The sequence below is a fragment of the Triturus cristatus genome, chromosome 5_2, assembly GCF_964204655.1.
Source record: "Triturus cristatus chromosome 5_2, aTriCri1.1, whole genome shotgun sequence".
In the NCBI taxonomy this organism is placed as follows: Eukaryota; Metazoa; Chordata; class Amphibia; order Caudata; family Salamandridae; genus Triturus; species Triturus cristatus.
The window spans coordinates 143,804,428-143,822,561 of record NC_140588.1 but is presented as its reverse complement, the minus strand read 5'-3'; the positions used below and the strand labels follow the sequence as shown (position 1 = coordinate 143,822,561).

Sequence of the window (18,134 nt, the reverse complement as noted above, 5' to 3'; positions counted from 1 at the left end):
GGCAGTTAACTCTGGCAGAGAGTGTGTCACAGTGGCCAATACATCACTGATTTTCATTCAAATCACAAACAAGAACTGGCAACTACCGCAGTTAGCAGTTACTTGGGAAACTTTTGTGAAGTTGAGTACAACTACTCAAGCCCGGTCTGGGCGATCAACTGGCAGGGAGCGAGTAACAGTGGCCAATGAGGCTTGGCAGGGCAGTTACCTTACAGTCAAAGTAGTCTTCAGTCCAGTTCCAGGTACTGTGGGCTGGGCGAAATGCCAGAAACATCAGTGGCGTGGTCCTGATGTGAGGGATGCTGATGCTGAAGATGCTGAAGGGTGGTGATCAGGTGACAGAGGTTTTTCAAGGGCCATCTCTCAGTCCACAAACACAGTGGGATGACTTTGGCCACTGGGGTCAATGTCCTTTGAAGTGCGGTTGAAGTCCAGCCAAAAACCAGTTGCCACTGGTATACTGGTCTATGGTTATAGAGATATCAGTGGTTCCCTTTAACTGTGGCTAGTGTCTGTCTTGGGTGACCAAACTACACTCCGAGGAGTCTCCCAGCTCCAGCAGACTCAGGTGCAACTGGAGTATTGCGACTCAGTCTATCAGGCTTTGCTTCGGCAGTCTGCAGAGGTCAGTCAATCTTGGCTACCAACTCACCAACGTGGCTCCTCCAGTTTTTGTGGTCCTGTAGCCAAATGACTCTTTTGGAGTCACTTCTTCTGTCTGGGGCTCAGGGATGACTTTTCTTCGAGCAGGGTACCGCAGGCACAGTCCTCTCTTTGCTAGCCAAAGGATCAGCAGGTGCAGTCCAGTGTTTGATGCAGCTTCTTTTTGCTGGGTCAAGGAAACAGCAGGGCAATCCTTCTTTGGTCCTCTCTCCAGTTCAGGTGTGATCTGAGGTTTGGGCGCTTGGGGGGCCACTTTTATTCCCAGAACTTACCCTTGGGGATGCAGTGATTAATCGCCAATGGACTAACAGGTCCGCTACTGCTGATGATGACTTCCTGCAAAGTGTGAAATCTAGCTACCCTAGAATGCAATATTCTGTTTACTCCCAAGATTGTGGAATCCTCTCTCTGTAAGGGGTGATTGGTAGCCCACCATAAAGGTGTGGCTACCTGAAGACTACATGCTCACGGAATAACTGGTTTGGCTACTGTTTCCCCCTCTCTCTTCCTCTCTACCAGAACAAAACAGCAGCCCGCTCTTGAATGTGTCCATAATTTGCCCTTCAAAGGTGGCTTTCCCTTTGAAGCTACCCCTTTGGGCTCCCACCCATTTTGGCCTTCCTGCCAAGGAGAGGTAACACCTCTCCCAATGGCAGGCCCTTTGTGTTGTTTTGCGAGATTCGTTCACATCCTTCCCTAGGAGGGCAGAAGGCTGTTTTGAGGCCAGTAACAGCAAAGGGTCATTGGAAAACTTTGGGCAACAGAGCGTCAACTTTCTAAAGTTTCCATATACTCAAAAGTTACATTAAATTCAATTTGAGCATCAGGATGGGTTTAATGCAACAATTATTTAGATACCTTGAAGTATCAAACTGTAGTAGTCCGAATCAAAATTTAGCACAGCTGAGGAGTCTGCATGTAGCCCTGCACTCGCCATTGGGGCTACAAGCCTTTCTACAGTAAAAACAACTATTTGGTATTTTTTACTGTAAGAACACATAAGACATGTTCCACTTTTTAATATATAGCACCCTGCCTTAGGACATGATAGGCCTGCCTTTAGGATGATTTATATATATTAGAATGGAAGGGTTGAACTTTGTCATTATTTTGATTGGCAAAGTCAAATTAGCTGATCAAAAACTGTTCTGCTAGCCAGCAATGGCAAGCTGGGAGCCATGCTTTGTTTCGTCACACATTCGGGGTGGCCCCAATGGAGCTACAGACCACAAGGGACACTTTACCTTACAGGCCTGGAGTACCCCTGGTACCATATTCTATGGACTTATTAGAAAGCCAACGTACGGCAATTGTGGGGTACCAATCAGATTCATGCTTTTTAAGGGTCAGAGCATTCACCTTACTGAGATCTTGTTAGCAGGCCTCGGCGCACCTTCAGAATCAACAAACCAGCAGCAACACTCCAAAACTTTGGGGAAGGTAATGCAAAAAAAGGCATTTTCTTACAACCCCCAATTCCCCCCTATAACCCTCAACAAGGGGCAACTACTATAACTGAAAATGGGGTGGAGGGCTCGGCCTAGCATTTCTACGATGTGCTGATACTCACACAAAGGACATTACAGTATTTCTGCCTCTCCACTCCCAGGGAAGGAGGGCCAAAAGTCACTAGACACCAGGGAGAAAATAAAAGAAAACAAATGGAAGGGGTGGCCGCCCTAGGCATCAGACCATCTACTCACCCCATAACAGGCCAATTGTTTTCTGCCCCCTAGAGAGGTTTCCCTCCTTCTGCCTACCAAAGCGGGTGGTGTGGGGAGTGGGGGTATGAGAGGAGGTTAGAGAGTCCACAGGCTGCCAGGGAAAATGGTAAAAAACAAAAGGGAGGTGGGAGCAGACCTCCTAGAGACCGAGTCATGCCCCCACCCCAGAACGGCCCAAGGAGTTTTTCTGTCCTTCCTCCAGGGCCCTTTGGTGTTATAGATGGGGTCTGATGGAATGCTGATAGTGCTGGCGCACATGTAGCGCTAGTGCTATCTCGAGAGGGCATTCCCTCATTTGCATGGGGGCATGGCATCATGCAAATGAGGGAATCTCTCTGTTTATGCACCCACACCATATTATAGGCGTGAAAGCAAAGGTAAAGAAGCTGTCAGGGGCAGCCTACTCGAGGGGACATAAGTCTGGATCCCCAGACATCCTCTTGTGAGAGGGTATAGTCACTCACTGCATCCGTCTGCCGGGGGAAAGCTGTCCACTCCCTAAAGTGCACGTGGGTGCCGTCTACACTATGAAACACAGAGCAGCTGATTAAAGCAGCCACTCCCCATTTCAACTTAATCCGCTGCCCTCAGGGCTTGCCTCTAGTTCACGGCTGACCTGAGGGCAGCGCAATCATTGTTATTTGGCCTGGTGCACCTGTTTAATGGTGCACTATGGCGCAAACATGAACCGTACGCCTGATACATAATACAGGCCTAGGCATATTTTTTTTAAAACAGTCCAATAGTCTTTATGCAGTTCCAATGGGAACATTTGAAAGTTTACCCCCAATCTGCCCCTGCCACACAGGAGGGGAGGGTACTGTTTATATTGGGAGAGGAGTGAAAACGCTGGGTGGCTCTCTGCAGATTCCAGAACATTCGATCACAAGAGCATGGTCATAAAACTACTGAAATTATGCTGGCACCATTTAGAATGATGGAACCATTTATGTTTTGAAGTGAAACATAAGAAGAAACAAGCACTGGCAAAGCCAATAGGTCTCAGTTCGTCAAGATCTATTGGCTTTGTCAATGCTTTTTTAGCGATGGTGCACAGTGAGGAAATCTGTGGAGGAGGAGGTCACGGAGGGGGATGGGGGCACTCAAAAATATTGTCACACTGAGTGCCACACACACAAAAGCCAGCCCTGCCGTGCTGCTTATTGGGATGGAAGATGCTAGCATCCCTCAAATGGTCTTTTATTGCGATCTCAGCTTCTTGGCTGTGCTTAATACGGAATGTGTGCACATATGCTGTATTTAAACTCATGTTTCTTGATCAACATCTTATTTTTTGTGTTCTACATATGAATGTCTGTGGATAAGACTGGTATCCTAGTGCACCATAAGGTCATTATTTACTATGCTTTAAAATCTAATACAATAGATTGTATAATAAAAATGTTCAGTAAAATAAACCATTTTTTCTCACATTTTCTTGGGATGAAACCGCCCGGACTCCTGCTCTTGTAGTGGTCAGGCTCGCTCACTGCACTCAGTCGCTGCGCACCATACAGGGGCTGGTCTGACAAAATTTGCCAGGGCTGCTTTGGGTTCCCAGTAGTGCTGGGGGTCCAATGGTGGATGAACCACCAAGTACAGGTTTAATGACAATAGTTCCAGCTGAAGTTCCCTCATCAGAAACCCAGTGAGTTCTCCTACCTCTAAACAAGGCATGGTCAACAAGGTAAGTGGTGCAGGAGATCAACCAGTTTAAGAAAATGTCCATACACCTCTAAACTCTAAATAATCTCCTTAGTTTACTAGGTAGTAGGAATTAAAAATTCAGATAAAGCACAACATAGTAAGTAACACTCAATAAAAATTAATGGCAAGTCAGTGCTATATCTTCAAAGAAAAATACAACATTTTAGAGAGAATAAGACAGCATTGAAAAATGTATAAAATTGATCAAGGGGGTTGAGTGCCACAAGCCATAATGGCCACCTTCTACAATCCACCTGTAATCCAGCTTTGACAAACATAATAGCTGCAAGGCAGCCTGCCAGAACAGAGTAGCACAAAACTGACCAGGATAGGGCAAGTAAGCCAAGCCATTAAAGCAATATCAGGACATGTATGATCTGTTGGACACTTGGCACCAATTGCACCCTGGAATTTCAAAATATACGTTCTACTTAATACTGCATGTTTCTTCACAAAACGATAGGACTTTAGCATACCCTGAGCCACTACATACAACACAGAAGGAGGCCTGACATACTCCACACAACGTCAGATCACTCACAGATGACTCCGGATTTGGCCTTGGAGTCAGACTGTTAAAAACGTAGAGACCAGAGATTCTAACAAGCATTGACATAGCCAATAGGTCTCGCCTTTGGGACCTTATAAGTGTTTAGCCATGCAACAGTTGCATAACTAAATACTTATAAGGTCCCAAAAGCGAGACCTATTGGCTAAGTGAAAGTGATCGTGATCACGATCAAACATCAAAGAGGCCGTGCGGCCGCGAAAATGAAAGTAATCGCGGTAAAGCACGGCGCGCGAGCCGGCGCACATGCACTGTAGCTCTAGGCTGGCCTGGTAGCACTTTTTGGAGCCCTCTCAAGAAGTCTCGCCAGACCAGCGCATGCGCTGGGTCAGGCGAGACCTAAAAAGCAGCACTGTCTGATGCAGTGTTCCTAAGTGAGTTGCATACATATACAATATGCTTTGAAAAAATGTGGTGTTTAGGTCTACATCTTTGGAAAGTGTATATCTATGGTGTGCTGAACTCACTGCATGCTCGATTGGCTGTGGAGAACACAGGGAACAAGTGTATCCTAAAAGAGTAGAGAGAGAATGGAATAATTTGGAGATTCTTATAAATGTGAAGGTGCATATTTGGAACAACAGGGCACAGTCAGATGTTATGAAGGTGAGTGGCTAGGCCGCATACTTGCCCGGTTGATGACGAGGGAGATCAACAAGTCAGATATCTTAGCAGCTGGGAATTGTTTGACTGAAGTGTGAGTTGCTGATAATAATGCCAACTGCAATTTGTACTTGACAAACAATGGGGACTCCCCATACCAAATTAAGCACAACCTGGACCAAACAGCTTTACCACAGACTGAGAGAAAGAAACAGGAGCACCTGACTGAGCCACAATCAAGGAAGGAAGTAAGCACAGAAAAGTCGGACTGTGTAGAAAAAAAACTCCAGGCCCTGATGGGCTGACCTGTCACTTCCATATGAATTACAGACTCTGATCCCTTGTTTGCCATACTTGCTGAATTCATACGAGGAAGCATTAGAAAATGTTATGTTACCACAAATTACGAGGGAGGCTATGAAAACACTCTTAAATAAACTAGGCATACTTGTTTATCTATGTTGTCCTAATTGGCCATTATTGTTATTTTGTTTCAACTGTACAATGCTATCTAAAATTCTGGATTATAGGCTGGCTGCCACAATTATCACAGCTGGTCCTGCTGACTCAGTCAGGTTTGGGCTTGGGCACCTAACCTCTAATAACTTGAGGACGCTACTTGCAACACTCCTCGAGGTCTAGCCAGATGTCAAAGCAGTGAATGCCACATTATATGTCAAGAAGCATATGACTCAGTCATGCCTCTGTTTAGTTCTTCCCACATATGCAGAACAGAATCTGGAATATCCAGATGCCCACAAGGAAGTTATTCTGGGGAAGGGTCAAGCCTTGAGCGTGAAATCAATGTGTAAGGTGTGGTATGGTTGTGTGGCCATGGAAGTGGCTTGCATGACAGGTTAGCTTACTGGTGGCATATTCCCCCATACAGCCCTATGTAGATGTTCACAGGGTACCCATCTTGTCAGAGGAGAGGCACAAGGATATCATGAGTAAACTGGGCATCAAGATGATGGGAAATTCATTAGAGGAGGATACGTCCAAGACTTTGGAACAGTTTCTAAGATATGCAGCATTAAATACAATGCAAATCTTTACCAACCACAGAATAAATAATAATCCATATTTGTAAAGCGGCATGTAAAACGTATCACCCCTTAAGGTTTCAAGGCGCTAGGGCCCGTCGGAGAGATTAAGTGAGCTATTGCCCAGAGTCACATGGCGCTGAGCTGCAGCCGGCAATCGAACCGTGAGCCTCACGCTCTGGAGTCACCCGCTCTGGCCACTGCACCACACCTTTGGCAATAAAACATGAACTGCCTGCATTGTGTCCTGGGTATCATGCACACTAAAGAGGTGCGGTAAATCGTGAGCAATAGCAAGACCTGTTAGGGTAGGGTTGCTAGTACAAAATTTATGTTTGAGCAATGGCAATGCCGGGGCAGGCCAACAAGGCAAGTTTACCTCAATTAGAGACATAAACAATTGCAATTTAAGATTCCTCAAACACCCAAAAAAATAGAAACACTTGTATTTTCGCCCTTCAGGGACAAGTAAAAGATGCAAGTAGGTAGATGCAAATTTTATGCTCTTGGCTTGGGAATTAGAGTGTCACACTGTTTGTTTCAAAAAGAAGACACTAGTATTTATTGTTGACATGAGTGAGCAAAGGTAAACAGGCACCTCATAAGCATGGTGTTGTTGTTCAACAAAAAAATAACTGCATTAACCTGGCTTGGGACCTCTGTACCAGCAGCAAAAAAACTGGTTGTTAGAGTTAGCTACAGGCAATGGCATAGATAAAACATACTGTGGAGCACACCACAGGTCATTAAATCCCAAGATATCTGGGCCCGTGAAGATGTACTTAAATTAAAGTGGTGAAGAACTTTGTATCTGACAACCCCTTTGGTAAGAGACGGATGGTTGTGTACATTATTCAGAATTGAGGCGGCAGCTCCCACAACGGCAGCAGGATTGATCATTTTAGAGTTCTAGGAGTTAAAAACATGATGCTGTTGGAGTGAAAATTACAAAATACATAAATGGGAAGATGTTCATTGCACAAGCTGTCATGCATAGCACAAAAAGTTTATCAAGATATACAACCAATAGGTGTTAGCATCTTCTGCGGCGCATACCTAGCCTCAAATATTTCTGTAGAAATTACTTGCTATGTACAGAGTTTTTATGGTTCATGCTACCCCACTTTAGGAAGGACCTCAGGACCTGGCTCTTTGGATGAACCCAGCACTTAGAAGGATCTGCTCCCACCTCTCCCCAGCGCCTTGAGACCCTTACAGGTGGGTAGTTGCACTTTACTAACCCATGATTGTTTGATTGATTGATGAAAGTGAGACTCGGCTGGACTTAGAAGACTGTGGAACTGAAATTGCTAGAAAGATGGTTCAAACAGTTCTTGAATCAAGACAGCTGGATGCGATATAAAAGATTTGGGCACCTTGATAAGATGTGCAGGTTGATAGGACTCTGTATTCTTGTTTCACCAGCGGAGAAACGGTGTAAACTGAAAAGTATATTTGAATTTGAGATGGATCCTACACCGTGCTACTGTTCAACAGGGCTCCAAGAACTGCTGTGGTCTCAGGTCACCTGGTATCATCCCACAAGAAATGAGCCAACCTGACAAGTTGGCCCATGTGAGGCATAGCATCCATGGCAGGAAAATGAAACTGTGGCCCGACATGCAAGGTGAAAGCTCCCGGCGCGTAAGGGTCACCGATTTTAGATATTTGATGATCAAAAGCTGGCATTGCGAATCGGGTTATAAAATAAATAAATGAATGAATGAATGATCAGTAGGCGAAAAACACACAGCGCCAGCTGAGCAGGCTGCTCCTCCGAAACTGCAGCAGCCACTCCAGCGGGTGTGCTTTCAGCACAGAGTTCTCTGCCTGGGCTCTGCCAAGGAAGTGCCCGGGAAACTTGTTGGGATCAGAGACCATCAGGGCCTCCGCTGACCCAGAGTTCCACTGTAATATCTTTTTTTAACCCATTTGTTTGTTGTCATAGAGTCTAAGAGCCTTGCTCGTGGCCGTATAATACTGTATGCTTTCTACTTTATCCTCTACAAGGAAAATTGGGCTGGGGGGGGGGGGGGGGGCAGCAGACCGCTCGGGAGGCCGGGCCCAATTGGGCTCTACCTTTTGGGGCTGGAGGGAGCAGGGTATTTATGCAGTCATTTTACACGCAGTGTCAACATTTTGAGTAAGGTGACACGGCAACCGGCCAGAGGCTTAGAAAAGCTTTCCCCTTCCTAATTCAATTTTGGGGTTATATTAACATCCTACATGGCTTTCTGGCAGTTTTATTGAACACAGTTGCGTGGGGGGGGGGGGGGGCGATATTTATATTTTGGTTGTCGCTTGAAGCAGGTGCAAGGTGGTTGGCTGGCATCTGGTTTTTACATGGGGACATTTTAAGTTTACGGTTGTGAACAAGTTACACCACGAGGAAGCAATAAATGAGAAGTTAAGATACAAGATACTTAGAAAGGTAGATGTTTATAGAAGTAGGGGTCAAAGTTTAACAGTTAATGACCGAGTAGGGGTTTTAAACAGTTGCAAGGAAAGGATTTAAGGGTAGGAACCTTAGAGGTGGGGGGAGGAGGCAAATTAGATAAACAAATGTATAGTGAGGTGTAGTTTTGTAAGGCAAAGGACAAGGTTAACATTGTCAGGTGCACCTGCCTTCAATAAAACGCCCTTTTTCACACATAAAGAGCATATTTGTGGTCTGTGCTGCGCCTCCTTTGGCCAAATGTTACTAGTGTGCGTGCACACACTCATTTACCTGCTGATGGTCTCCAATTAAGATCAGGTGCTCACAATCAGAGCTAAGTGTTGTCACAATATGAGATTCCAATACTTCTGCTGCTTCTTCAACGATTACAATTTTGGGCCGGATTTCCTGAAGTACCTTTCTATATTTGGCAGCACCTTAAAAAGAAAGAAAACATTACATATTTCTGTAAGGTCAAAGAGGCAGCAGTGATTATTACAGCAACCTCACTTAGCAAGCATTTCCCTTCTGCTCAGTAAGCAGGCCCACAGTTGGCCACATTTACATTCAAAATGTAAGAAACAATTCATATTATTGTGTGGACTAACACAAAATCTATACATCTTTTCTTCAAATATGCTGTTTGTTTTTTTGTGGCTCCCACATAGAAGTTGTATTCCCCATGCGTGCGTCTGAAAAAAATATTTATATTACGATACTGCGTACTGGAGTGATCATAAGGTTAAAACGTTAAAATCCCAATGTACAACGGTGTCTCAGACACTGTTTGCGATTCCCAATGGGGTCGCAAATTGCATGCCTCATGAATATTAATGAGGCACTCACAATTTGTGACCACATTGGGAATGGCAGGCCCTCCCAGGTATGGTGGCCTGCTGGGCTTAGCAGACCTCCATGTCTGGGACTGCTTTTAAATAAAGCCGTTTTTTAAAAGAAATGCAGCCTGTTTCCTTAAAGGAAAACAGGATGTATTTAAAAAAAGACAAATTAAACGTTTTTGTTTTATATTTTAAGGTCAGTTAGTGGTCCCTGGGACCACTGCCTGCCCCTAAAAAATATTTTCCACTGTATTCGCAAAGGGGAAGGGGTCCCATGTGGACCCCTTCCCATTTGCGAGTGCTTTAAGGGTGGTAAACTGCAACTTTTTTGCGACCACAATTGCAGTCGCAAAACAGTCTAAAATAGGGTTCAGACTCGCTATTAGGAAAGGAAGCACTTGGAAAGCCCCTTCCTAATAGCGAGTCGCTAATCCTATTTAGCGAGTCGCAAATCATTTGCGACTCGCTAAACAGGGTTAGCACATGCGCCATTTGATTTTTGCATTTGCAAACGGGTCGTAAACCCGTTGCCGTATGCAAAAAACAGTCATACATCTGGCCCATAATCTTTAGCCACTCCAGACGTTGCATATTTTAAGCAAATAGTGTCTTTTTTGCCAAGTGTTGCACAGTGTACACTGTTCTTAGTAGATACTTTTTAATACTCTGTAATGTATTTTGCATGTGAGCTTCACTGTCTGCAAATAGTGTGGTACAGGGTAAACTCTCTCCATAGAGTAAACACTGTTTTCAGTACCCACTTCTCTACTCATATCAACTTCATTTCTCAATGTAGGTTCGGTGACTGTCAGGGGTTGATACGGATAAAAGCTGTCTGTAGTAGGGCCTTTGTTTTGGAACAAATGTTCAAAAGTCATAAAACTTGGCTTTCTCTAACAGTTATATACAGACTGAACATTGTATGCATTGAAGGTTTTCCATGTATCTCTGGTTGATTATTCATGTGAAGTACTCTACCCTTGAAGTGTATGTTATAGGGTCAATGTGGCACATAACCCATGCTTTCTACACCTAAGGGAGTTGTCTCTGTGATGGTATTAATGATGCTTCTTATTCTTCTGAGCTATTTTGTACTTACTTTCAGAACTCTAATGCTATACCTGTTCATACAATGTGTACAAAAGAAGGATGCCTGATGTCATCAGTGATGTCATCAGTGATGCCATTTGAGATGTCATCAGAGACGTCATAAACTATTTAATTGAACATGTCATGAGTGATGTAATCTGTGAGTTCATAAGCACGGCATGGCGGGTCGCAAGTTATAGTTAGCTCTGCTAACTTTAACTGGTGAAATTCTGGTTTTTTTACTTCAAAACAATAATGATATTATTACTATTATTATTATTTATATTTGTAATGCGTACAAATCATCCCCAGGGGGATCTCTCGGCGCTTGTGGAGGCAGGCTTCGACAGACCCAGCAGCTCAGTTAAATAGCCAGGTCTTCAAATACTTCTTGAAGATGGTAAACTCTGAACAAGAGCGCAAATGTAAGGGCAGCAGATTCCAATGTCACTCACAAATTCACCTAACTATAACATAACTTTAACTTTGTGTTTTTTCTGTGACTATATTATATAGATATATATATAACACAGAATTACTTGTCGTAACTGAATATAAAATGGAAAGTAGTAGTGATGACTTCTCGTCACTTATTATCAGCCTTGTGCCAGCTCCCCCTGCGACAGATCTCTTGTCCAGCTTCCCCGCAGTCCTCTACTCTCTGCTGCCTGTCTGCCTGCTGCCCTGTTTGTTCCTCCACTGCTTGTTTCTTGCTCTGTTTTTCCTTTTCTGCTCATTTGTCTGCCCTCTGTTTTGCCTTTTTCTGCTTGATTTCCTACCCTCTGTTTTGCCTTTTTCTGGCCCCGTTTTGCCTTACCTGCTTGTTTTTCTGCCCTCCGTTTTGCCTTTTCTGCTTGTTTTTCTGCCCCTGTATTGCCCTCTGCTGCTTTGTTTTCTTTTTTTTGCTCATTTTTCTTAATTCTTTGCTCTCTGTTTTGCCTTTTCTGCTAGTTTTTCCGCCCTGTTTTGCCCTCTTCTGCTCTGTTTTGGCTTCTCTGCTTTTGCCTTTTCTGCTCGTTTCTTCCCTCTTCCTGCTGTTTCCCTCTTCCTGCCACGCAGCGCCCCGCCCTCCCCCAGGACCTACTTAATGGAGGCTAGACCGCAACGCAAATGGGCAGGTCCTTGTGTCAGCTCTCCCTGCAACAGTTGTCCAGTCTAGCCTGACCGCAGTCTGCTACCCTCTGCTGCCTGTCTACCTGCTGCCATCTGTTGTGCATCCTTTCCTCGTTTCTTGCTCTGTTTTGCCTTTTTTGCTCATCTTTTTTCCCCGTTTTGCTATTTCTACTTTTTTTTCTGCCCTCTGTTTTGCCTTTTTCTGCTCGTTTTTGCTGCCCTCTGTTTTGCCTATCCTGCTCGTTCTTCTGCATGCTGTTTTGCCATGCTTTCTGCTCATATTTCTGCACTCTGTTTTGCCTTTTTCTGCTCGTTTTTCTGCCCTCTGTTTTGCCCTTTCTGCCCTGTTTTACCTTTTCTGCTAGTTTCTTCCCTCCTCCTGCTGTTTCCTCAAGACCTGCCTTTTCAACAGAAACCTCGCACCCCACCACCCAGATACCCCCAGGGGTGACAGCGCCACACTCTGCAAATGTTGATTGATTGAAAAAATCTTGATGACAGACTCTTGTGGGGGCTATAGGCACGACCACTTGACACACTACTCGTATAGGTATGGAAGTACTTGGTGACCTTGACGGAGTAGAAATGTAACTACTGGGGTAAAGAATTTTGTAAATATCTGTGGAGTTTGATTCAGGAATGGAGGCAAGTGATCACTTCATTTTAGAAAAAGTTGGTACTTGGTTTGTATGGGAATATTGCATCAAGTAGTAGAAAATATAAGTCTGGCATTAACTCTTCCTTTTTAGAAAAGCCAAGATATCCATTGAAGGGATTCTATGCAGATCACATGCATCTTGAGGTACTTACTTATTTGACAGAGACCAAGAATTAGCTGCCAATTTCCTAATTACTTATTGATTGTAATAGACTCCCTTGCTCTGATGGCAAATGGGGACATGCTTTTATGGCCCTTTCTGAAATATGAGATGAAAATGATCTATAGGAAATGATCTTTTCGGATCAATTTTTTAGACAGAAAGTTAACTGCCAATGTTAGAAATTGGATTTCTGGTTGGCAGAGGTATGCAGGTATGCACCCTGTACAAGCAGGAACCACAGTCCTAGTCAGGGTAAATCAGACACATGCTTTAAATTAACCTGTGCTCACCCTATGGTAGCTTGGCACAGAGCAGGCAGGCTTAATTAAAGAGGCAATGTGTAAAGTAGTTGTGCAACACAACACACAGTAACACAATGAAAACACAAAAAGACTACACACCAGGTTAAAAAAGTAGATTATGATTTAATAAATAAATCAAGACCAAAACGACAACAATACAATAAGTAGAAGTCGAGAAATAATTTTTTAAAGAATAACAGTGTTTCTTGCGCTTATAACAAATAAGCACCTATGGGGGTTATCTGGTCACACTGTACCGGGAACAAAAGTTCAGGCCACCCACAATGAAGTTCAGGCTGGCTACAGGACCCACGCATGGGCCGCTGAGCAAAAGTACCTTAATTCTTGTCGCAGCAGAAGATGCATCAATGATCCCCACGCAGTAGCGGTGTTGCGCCAGATGTCTCCACACAACAGCGGTGATGTGTCGGGTCCGTTGAGCAAAGCACCAGTTCCGATTGCGCCGGTTCTGAAGGTGGTGCACCAGGTTAATCCATGCTGGGGAAGAGATGCGTCGATTTTCTCCATGCGGTGGCAGAGATGTGTTGGTTCCGGAATGCTGGTTCCGGATGCAATGCAGCGGTTCTGATAGCGATGTGCCGATTCTGCTTCTGCAACAGCAACAATCTGTTGGTTCTGCTTCCAGCATACAGGAGATGCATTGGTTTAACTGGAGAAAACACCTGGGTTCACTTCCAATGGGCCAGGCACAGGAGCAGGTGATGAGACTTTAATATCCTTGAGTCTCAAGCAACAAGAGGCAGGCCAACAAGCCCTTGGAGATCACTCTGGGTTCAAAGCAGAGTTCAGCTCTCCCTAAACAGGGTCAGAGAGCGGCAGGCTGCAGGGCAGCACAGCAGAAAAGCAGTTATTTCATAGCAGCAGTCCAGCAGTGACAGTCCTTGTAGCAGTAAAGCAGATCTTCTGACAGAGGTTCTTTACAGGTTCAGAAGTGTCTGATTTGGTGTGATCAGATACCCAGTTGTGTTTTTGAAGTGGGGGTGACTTTACAGAAGGGACTTTGAAGTGCACAAAGGTTCTTTCTTCCTAGCCCTGACTTCAGACTCACTACAGGAAGGGTAATCACCCAATTGTGTGGGGACAGGACACTGCCCATTCAGGAGTACGTGTCAGCTTCTTCCTCCCATCCTGATCAGGATAAGCCATCAGGATGCAAATGGTCACTCAGACTCACCAACCCTTCCTTTGTGTAGGGGTGTCAAGAGTGAATGCACAAAGACAAGCTGTCACTCGAGACAGGCTACATGTACACAGAGCTTTGAGAGACGATGAATGTCAACTTTCTAAAAGTAAAAGACACACAATTGATGGACGGAAAAAAGAACAAATCAAAACATTCACCCCCGGTCAAGAGAACTTGGTTAAATCCATCATTTTTTTGCTCACCATGCCACCGCAGTTTAGACCTGGCCATATGCAAATCAGTCTTGACCGTGTGCCTCATGGGAACAGTCCAGCCCGAACTGCCAAGCCAGGTCCTCCCTGGACCAGAAACAAGCATCCTAGGACCGGTTTTGGGGTTTCACCCCTCATCAGCTAGGATAGCTCGATTCCAATGGCACAGTGAACCCAAGACCCACGTCTGGGCATACCTGGCGCACTTAGGGGGAGAAAGCAAAAGACACACAACTGATGGATGAAATGCAAAACAAATCAAAACATTCTCCCCCAGTCAAGAGATATGGGTTAAATCCATCATTCTTTTGCTCACCATGCCACCCCAGTTTAGACCTGGCCATATGCAAATCAGTCGTGACCCTGTGCCTCGTGAGAACAGTCCAACCCGAACTGCCAAACCAGGTCCTCCCTGGACTGGAAACAAGCATCCTAGGACCGGTTTTGGGTTCGACTCCTCATCAGCCAGGATAGCTTGATTACAGTGGCACAGTGAGCCCAGAACCCACGTCTGGGCATACCTGGCGCACTTAGGGCAAGAAAGCAAAAGACACACAACTGATGGATGAAATGCAAAACAAATCAAAACATTATCCCCCAGTCAAGAGATATGGGTTAAATCCATCATTCTTTTGATCACCATGCCACCCCAGTTTAGACCTGGCCATATGCAAATCAGTCTTGACCCTGTGCCTCTTGGGAACAATCTAGCTCGATCTGCCAAGCCAGGTCCTCCCTGGGCCGGAAACAAGCATCCTAGGACCGGTTTCAGGGTTTCACCTCTGATCAGCCAGAATAGCTTGATTCCAGTGGCACAGTGAGCCCAGGACCCACGCCTGGGCATACCTGGTGCACTTACATACCTGGTGCACTTAGGGCGAGAAGGCAAAAGACACACAATTGATGGTCGGAATGCAGAACAAATAAAAACATTCACCCCCAGTCAAGAGATCTCGGTTAAATCCATCATTCTTTCGATCACCATGCCACCCCAGTTTAGACCTAACCATATGCAAATCAGTCTTGACCCTGTGCCTCATAGGAACAGTCCAGCTTGAACTGCCAAGCCAGGTCCTCCCAGGACCTGAAACAAGCATCCTAGGACCGGTTTCGGGGTTTCACCCCTCATCAGCCAGGATAGCTTGATTACAGTGGCACAGTGAGCCCAGGACCTACGTCTGGGTATAAGTGGCGAACTTAGGGGGAGAAAGCAGAAGACACACAATTGATGGACGGAATGCAGAACAAATCAAAACATTCACCCCCAGTCAAGAGATCTGGGTTAAATCCATAATTCGTTTGCTCACCATGCCACCCCAGTTTAGACCTAGCCATATGCAAATCAGTCTTGACCCTGTGCCTCATGGGAACAGTGCAGCTGGAACTGCCATGCCAGGTCCTCCCTGGACCGGAAACAACCATCCTAGGACCAGATTCAGGGTTTCACCCCTCATCAGCCAGGACAGCTTGATTCCAGTGGCACAGTGAGCCCAGGACCCACATATGGGCATACCTGGCACACTTAGGGTGAGAAAGCAGAAGACACACAATTGATAGACGGAATGCAGAACAAATCAAAACATTCACTCCCAGTCAAAAGATCTGGGTTAAATCCATCATTATTTTCCTCACCATGCCACCCCAGTTTAGACCTGGCCATATGCAAATCAGTTTTGACCCTGTGCCTCATGGGAACAGTCCAGCCCGAAATGCCAAACCAGGTCCTCCATGGACTGGAAACAAGCATCCTAGAACGGGTTTCGGGGTTTCACCCCATATCTGCCAGGAAAGTTTGATTACAGTGGCACACTGAGCCCAGGACCCACGTCTGAGCATACCTAGTGCACTTAGGGCGAGAAAGCAAAAGACACACAACTGATGGACAAAATGCAGAAAAAATCAAAACATTCACCCCCAGTCAAGACATATGGTTTAAATCCATCATTCTTTTGCTCACCATGGCACTCCAGTTTAGACCTGGCCATATGCAAATCAGTATTGACCCTGTGCCTCATGGGAACAGTCCAGCCCGAACTGCCAAGCCACGTCCTCCCTGGACGGGAAACAAGCGTCCTAGGACCGGTTTTGGGGTTTCACCCATCATCAGCCAGGATAGCTTGATTCCAGTGGCAAAGTGATCCCAGGACCCACGTCTGGGCATACCTGGAGCACTTAGGGCGAGAAAGCAAAAGACACACAATTGATAGACGGAATGCACAACAAATCAAAACATTCTCCCCCAGTCAAGAGATCTGGGTTAAATCCATCATTCTTTTAATAACCATGCCACCCCAGTTTAGACCTGGCCATATGCAAATCAGTCTTGACCCTGTGCCTCATGGGAACAATCTAGCTCGAACTGCCAAGCCAGGTCCTCCCTGGACCGGAAACAAGCATCCTAGGACCAGTTTCAGGGTTTTACCCCTCATCAGCCAGAATAGCTTGATTACAGTGGCACAGTGAGCCCAGGACCCATGTCTGGCCATACCTGGCGCACTTAGGACGAGAAAGCAAAAGACACACAATTAGTGGACGGAATGCAGAACAAATTAAAGCATTCAGCCCCAGTCAAGAGATCTGGGTTAAATCCATCATTCTTTTGATCTCCATGCCACCTGAGTTTAGACCTGGTCATATGCAAATCAGTCTTGACCTTGTGTCTCATGGGAACAGTCCAGCCTGAACTGTCAAGCCAGGTCCTCCCTGGACCGGAAACAAGCATCCTAGGACCGGTTTCGAGGTTTCACCCCTCATCAGCCAGGATAGCTTGATTACAGTGGCACAGTGAGCCCAGGACCCACGACTGGGTATACCTGGTAAACATAGGGCGAGAAAGCAGAAGACACACAATTGACGTACGGAATGCAGAACAAATCAAAACATTCACCCCCAGTCAAGAGATCTGGGTTAAATCCATCGTTATTTTGCTCCCCATGCCACCCCAGTTTCGACCTGGCCATATGCAAATTAGTTTTGACCCTGTGCCTCATGGGAACAGTCCAGCCCGATCTGCCAAACCAGGTCCTCTCTGGACTGGAAACAAGCATCCTAGGACGGGTTTCGGGGTTTCACCCCATGTCAGCCAGGAAAGCTTGATTACAGTGGCACAGTGAGCCTAGGACCCACGTCTCGGTATACCTGGCGAACTTAGGGGGAGAAAGCAGAAGACACAATTGATGGACGGAATGCAGAACAAATCAAAACATTCACCCTCAGTCAAGAGATCTGGGTTAAATCCATCATTTGTTTGCTCACCATGCCACCCCAGTTTAGACCTAGCCATATGCAAATCAGTCTTGACCCTGTGCCTCATGGGAACAGTCCAGCTGGAACTGCCATGCCAGGTCCTCCCTGGACCGGAAACAACCATCCTAGGACCAGATTCAGGGTTTCACCCCTCATCAGCCAGGATAGCTTGATTCCAGTGGCACAGTGAGCCCAGGACCCACGACTGGGTATACCTGGCACACTTAGGGCGAGAAAGCAGAAGACACACAACTGATGGCCGGAATGCAGAACAAATCAAAACATTCACCCCCAGTCAAGAGATATGGGTTAAATCCATCATTCTTTTGCTCACAATGGCACCCCAGTTTAGACCTGGCCATATGCAAATCAGTATTGACCCTGTGCCTCATGGGAACAGTCCAGCCCAAACTGCCAAGCCAGGTCCTCCCTGGACCGGAAACAAGCATCCAAGGACCGGTTTCGGGGTTTCACCCCTCATCAGCCAGGATAGCTTGATTCCAGTGGCACAGTGAGCCCAGGACCCACGTCTGGGCATACCTGGTGCACTTAAGGCAAGAAAG

General features: G+C 45.7%; 1 protein-coding gene across 1 annotated transcript in view; it reads right to left on the bottom strand.

Moving 5' to 3' along the window:
* The window catches only part of LOC146822729 (NFX1-type zinc finger-containing protein 1-like), an 892,774-nt gene that overhangs the window by 217,318 nt on the left and 657,322 nt on the right, over nucleotides 1–18,134 (bottom strand). The window contains exon 12 of the mRNA XM_085606285.1: nucleotides 9,037–9,182. Coding sequence (XP_085462411.1) covers nucleotides 9,037–9,182 — 146 coding nt within the window. The remainder of the gene's footprint in view (nucleotides 1–9,036; nucleotides 9,183–18,134) is intronic.